Raw genomic sequence first — 6,429 nt, forward strand, 5'->3', positions numbered from 1 at the left:
TTCTTTTATTTTTGTGTGTTTTTTTTTAAATAATTAAGCTACATATATAATTAATTAATAATATTGATATATTAATAATATATATTTTTACGGATGTCAATAGTATTTGATATACCTTAATATATCGATTTTTGCATAGGAATCTTAATTGTAAGGAATAAAAAACCAACAAAAATTATAAAAAAATATATTTTATGTTTTTTAATGTATTGAATGTATTAGAAATGTTAATTCTTTAAATTTTGATACTATTAGAATAGATTTGATTATTTAGTTAAAAAATATATAAATTAATATGTATAAATATATACAGACACGTAACTAATTTGGTTATTAATTTCTAATAAACATGTAAAAAGATACTTAAAAACTATTTCATTAAGAATAAACTCAAATGATTAGAAAGAATTAATCACTTTATTCCCCACCTTTATTTTCTCTAGAACATGGTGCCTTTCAGATTCAGATAGCACACAAGAAAAGAACTAGCTGGCGAATTGGTTTGGTTTATTGCTAATGATTGATTACCTAATTAGGGATTCTGTGTCGATGAAATTGTTCCACTTTGGAGGAAACAAAGAGAATCATCTACATATAAAATAATGATGAAATTAAACTATTATATTAAGTGGTTGTAATTGCAATTTGGTTTTGGTTTAATTTGATGCAGTGGTTGCAATTATTAGCAGTCACTAGCTATGAAAGAAAGTTAATATAATGGAGGATAAAGTATAAAGTTTAAGCTTCTACGCCACACTCATTACAAGAGAAAAAAGTGATTAATTTACGTGGAAAAAGGTCAATGTTAGTTAGTTTAAAAGAACAATGAATAAATCCAAATAATTAGCACAAAATCTACAACTTCTTCACCAAAAAAATTACCATGTAATTATTAGTGATCACATCAATTTTTATTAGTTTTTAATGATGTAAGGACACTGACATAGACACGAGATATAATATGACATGAGACGGGATACATAAATACAGTACACAAATTTTAAAATTACATAAAATATGGAGACACGGGCCACAGCATATAAATATAAAGTATATTTTAATTAAATTATAATAATATTTTAATATTTTATTGATATTGTACTACAACAAAACAGCGCAGCAATGACGGTTTTTTTTTAGGGTTGCGGCGGTTATAACCGCCATTATAATCGGGTTTCAGCAGTGAATAAAATGCTGCCAGATCAACCGTTGGCACAGCAGCGGCGACGATTTTGAAGAACCGCTGAAATAGCCGCCGCCAGATAGAGTCACTCGGCGAATTGCGGCGGTTTTTAAAATTAAATAATTTTTAACTGTTTTTAATGTAATTTTTTAGTTATATAAAGTATTAAAATATTTTTTGCTTTAATAATAAATAATAATATATATTATTTCTAAACTCATTTGATAAATACATGTTAAGAATAAAATTGAACACGCTAATACGTGATGGTATTTAGGTGTGTCTAAATGTATCCGGATAAGATTTTTTATTTTTTATTAAGATACGATTAGACATAGCAAATACACGTATCGGATGAATGTCAATGAGTGTTGTATCCGAAATAGGGGTGAGCACGGGTTGCGAGTACCCGATTACCCGTCCGAACCCGAACCGGACCAATTAAATTGGTTCTGAAACAATGGGTAATCGGGTCCAACCCGAACCAAACCAATGACTATCTCTAATAATTGGTTCGAGTAACGGTTCTAGGGGTGTGGAACCCAAACCAACCCGTAGACCCTACTATATATTAATTAAATAAAAAAATTTAAAATATATATGCCTTTTAATATGTTTGGATTTTAATGTTTTTAGTGATTAATATGTTTGGGTTTTAATGTGTTTAGTTTTTAATATATTGATGTTTAACATATTTGGATTATTTCTATTAATATTACATGTTTATTGTACTTACAGAATTTTTAAGATAAAAATTTCTTTTTTATTTTCTTATGAATTTCTGTTTCATCGGATATTTAATTACCCAAACCGAACTAACATTTTTAATCGATTTGGTTTGGTTCGGATATACACACAAAAAAAATACAAATTCGAACCAAACTGAAACAATTACAATTCAATTGATTCAATTCTAATTTCACTTTAAACCTAAATCAATCTGACCCGTGCTCATCCCTAATTCGAAATGTGTCTGAATTGCGAATACGATAACTCAACAAAGTATTTGTACCTCATAGACTAACTCTAAAAAAACTATATATTTTTCTTTAATTTTTCCCTTCTAATATTTTGTTTACCAATTAGTTTATTCAATATAAAACAATAAAATAAATAATAATCAAAACTCAAGCACATGTTTAATTAATTAATGAGCCACCGACACAGAAAGCCAAGCCCCTTCGTTCTCATTTTGAAGCCACCAAATTGTAGACAGTGACGGCATGCATGGGTTCGAAAACTGGATCAATAATCAATCCAAAATTTATGTTAAATAATAAAAAATTAAACGCTGATAAATTAAATTAGAATATTTTGAAAGCAATACTGTTAAATATACTACTTTAAGTAACAATTTAGGTTAGTTTTAAATACATACATTGCAAATATCCATATTGTAGTAATTAATCTGCTGTATATATATTTCAATAGAACTGAGACTTTATATTGTGCTTCTATCTCCCTCTTCTTATCATCTTTGACTTTAAAAAGATAAAATATAAATAGACAAAAAGATATTTAAAAATGAAACAAATTTTTGATATTATAATATTTGTATACATGTAAATTGTTATTTATTATAAAAATGATTTTTTAAAAGTTAATAAAAAAAATATGATGCTAAAAATATTGTGGTAATTTTGAACAGCCACAAACATTTAAAAATATCTAATACTAGAGATATTGTTACGGTTTTAAATAATTAATAAATATAATTTTTTTTTACAGAAATTAGTAATTTAATGGCGATTTTAAATCACTGCTACATATATTGTGACAGTTTAAGACAATTACTAAAAATAGAAATAAACTGACATATGAATTAATAAAATTGTCACTAAATATAGCATAAAAATATTTGGACAAATATTATAAATTAGTGGCGATTTTGTAACGGTCACAAATAATTTAGTGACACTCTTACAAATAGTGATCTAAAATTGTCACTATATCCCTTGACGACCCTCAAATCGGTAACAAATTTTAACAGTCACAACAAAAACTTAACAACGATAAAAATCGTCATTAAGCAATAAAAAAAAACCGTTGTAGAAATATTATTTTGTTGTAAATAAAAATGCTAATTAAAATTTAGTTAATATCTACAGAAAGAAGAATGCGTGTGCAGATATGCTTGCCAAGAAGACACAGTTGATTCTACTAGGATTATCGTGCTTCTCCTCTCCCACTGTTTTTTTAGCAACAGCTCTAATGGCAGATGCTCTTGGTATTAAGCATCCTAAGATGATTCCTCACTAGTTTCTTTTTCTATTTTTTGGGTCTTTGACCCCTTTGCAAATAAAAAAAAATTATTGGTAGTAACTTTATTCAATACAAATTGAATACAAAGGTCCATCGATTGGACATTAGTACCATAGTTGTTGCAATCAATTTCAGATTATTGCTTCTATGTTGCAATCAATTTTATAAAAAAATATACATAAATATTAAGTTTTTAATATATTTATTAAAATAAAATTTTAAATATTTTTACTAATAATAACTTTAATAATTAATTAAACGATAGCAGTCAAGTCCAATTTAATTCTCAAAAAGAATAAAAAGTTGTTTTTTAACCACTATATATCACTATGTAATAATAATGCTGCCCTACGAAGACCACTAATAATAAATAAAGAGGAAGGTGAAAGCGATCACCCTATATATATATATGCTTTTCAAATCACTGGACTTGAAAAGCCAAATACACCTCATTAAAGTATATGGTGCTTGCTATAGTCTCTATATATAATGGCCTAATTTACTAAAAATAATAAAAAATAATATTCAATTTAAAAATATAAAAATAAATAATTTTTAAATATTTAATACTTACCGTAAAAAATAAGTTCCATAAATTTGACACCAAATTTAAAGACACTAAAAAACTTACTTTAAAGTATACTATATATACTAATAATTAGGATCAATAGAAAACTAATTTGTTCATAGAAATTAAAGAAATATTTATATAAGATACGATTATATTGCCTTTTTTAGTTTATTAAATGTGTTTAATTTTTATAATAATATTAATGTTGTTTGTTATTGTCATGATTCCTTTTTTCTTTCTTTAGTTTTGGTGAACGTTTATCACTCATATAATTAACTGCTTCACTATATATTTTTGTTACAGGAAAATTATGTTATAATTCAATAAAACAATATAATACCATAAATCAAATTAAATAATATCTAGCTCATCTTCATGATGAAGAGGTAGAAGTAGAACTATATATGGTGAATGCTATGGTGCTTAAAAGGTGGTGCTTATTTATTAAAAAAGGTTAAAAAATAATATTTAATTTAAAAGATATAATAATAAATAATTTTTAAAAAATCAAAACTTATTACAAAAAGTAAGTTAGGCAAAATTTAAATACCATAAAAGTGGCCCCTATATATAGCTAGCTAGGGTTTCCAAGCTGAAGCCCAAAGAACAGGTTGATCCCTCCATTTCAAGTAAATTCCTTCTACTTTTGATGATGGCAACATCAATGACCACCCTGACCTATTATATCTCTTTAGCAATGCCCTAACATCATCCACAACATCATCATTCAAACCTATTGGAGTAAAATACTCCCTAAACCTCATAGACCACTCTACTCCCCTCTCCCTTTTATTATGATCACTATTATTATCATTATTGCAACCCAAATCACCAAGTATGTTTCTTGAACACTCCCTCTCTAGCATTAACTTTTCATTGCTTATTGTTGGAAAACTCTCCTCTAACATCTCAAAGTAAATCTTGTAAAACCATAAACACTCTTCAAAGCATTTTACAAAGTCATCATCATCATTTCTTGTGATGCAAGAATCATCACTACCACCACTTTCTTCCTCAACAGTTGTCACAATTCTTGGACTAAGAGACTTCAACATTCCAATCACATTATCCCTTTCTCCCTCCTCAACTCTCCTCAATCCCCCAACACAGTTCACAGCAATAAAAGCATCATCATCATCATCATCATCATCATCTTCTTCTTCAACTACTATTCCTAACTCTTCTTTTGTTACCTTCCATAAATGTTCCACACCATTTATCATGTTAATCTCAAAGGGAACTCTCATTAGCCTTGCAAACTTCTCCATTCTCTGACAAATTTCATTCATCACTGACCCTTTTAAGCTCTCTTTCACCAACACAATTGTGAGCTTCAATTGAGGAGTTTCAACATGATCACTACTCTTAGTAGCCAAGGATTCCAAGAAAGTAGGCCATTGAGTGCAAAGTGTGCTAGTGTTGTTGCTTATGTCAATGATGTGAAGCTTTTTCTTTTTGTTTTTCTCTCCTCCTGCTTCTAAAAAGGCTTCCAAGATTGCACCATTTGAAGCTACATGTCCAAAAGTTGTCCATGGACTTACCTCTTGAAATTTGAGTATCATTTTTCTTGCTGAATCAAAAGATTGGTTCTTTTCAGATGCTGATTTTAGATTCATGTAAAATCTTTGGCCTGTTTGAGTGGCCTTGCAGAATAGAGCTTGAAGAAAATATGAGGCTAGTTTCTGCTGAGAATCTCCATAAGGGGAAGCTAACTCATTTAGCATCCATAGAAGGTGTTGGATTTTGCTTGAGTCTCTATCATTGATTGCTCTAGCACACTCCCTAAGAAGCTTGGTGGCCCATTTTCCATCACCATCAAAACAAGGATCATCTGAGTTCAAAGAGCTGCTAGTCATCATAGTTCATGAGATTGATTGAGACTATTCAATTGGGTAGTGAATTTCAGGAACTTCTTTTGGAGTTAGCAACTAACTTGAAATATGATATAGAGTTTGGAAATTATAATATAGGGATCATTATTGTCAAGAGGTGTTACTGCTATTTGATTTGGATAATAACTTTGCTATATATATATAGGAAAATTATGTTATGTATTAGTAATAAATAAGTATATTTGTGCCATTTAGCTTATTATCAATCACAAGTATATATCTATGTTGTTGAAGATTATCTAGACAGAGTGATGTATGGGATGATGAAAAGAGGAAAACACAAATTAAATCTAAATATAAAAACCAGATACATACACAAGGTGTGATGACAAGAGTTAATGACAAAGTTTTCATTGCGGCTCAATGTTTCCAAGGACAATTGATGCTCTGAATTGCACGCCCTCCATTAATATTGTGGTGAATAATTCAAGCTATTCATTATAGCATCTCTTCTATAGTATATATTAATTCATTGAACAATATTCCTACCTATAAACAGAGAAATGTTATCTGCACCATTT

At 28.6% G+C, this 6,429-nt stretch overlaps 1 protein-coding gene across 1 annotated transcript; it reads right to left on the reverse strand.

The window, feature by feature from the left end:
* Positions 1 to 4,594: 4,594 nt before the first annotated feature.
* On the reverse strand, positions 4,595 to 5,916 carry LOC107477059 (protein SHORT-ROOT-like). The gene has a single exon (XM_016097025.3). It carries the CDS (start codon positions 5,873 to 5,875, stop codon positions 4,595 to 4,597), a length of 1,281 nt encoding a protein of 426 aa, XP_015952511.2. The 5' UTR covers positions 5,876 to 5,916.
* Positions 5,917 to 6,429: the final 513 nt, after the last annotated feature.

The sequence above is a fragment of the Arachis duranensis genome, chromosome 3 (genome assembly GCF_000817695.3).
Source record: "Arachis duranensis cultivar V14167 chromosome 3, aradu.V14167.gnm2.J7QH, whole genome shotgun sequence".
In the NCBI taxonomy this organism is placed as follows: Eukaryota; Viridiplantae; Streptophyta; class Magnoliopsida; order Fabales; family Fabaceae; genus Arachis; species Arachis duranensis.

What these genes read in the sequence shown, in the direction of transcription:
- LOC107477059 (XM_016097025.3), bottom strand. Translation starts at nt 5,875, where the DNA reads ATGATGACTAGCAGCTCTTTGAACTCAGATGATCCTTGTTTTGATGGT.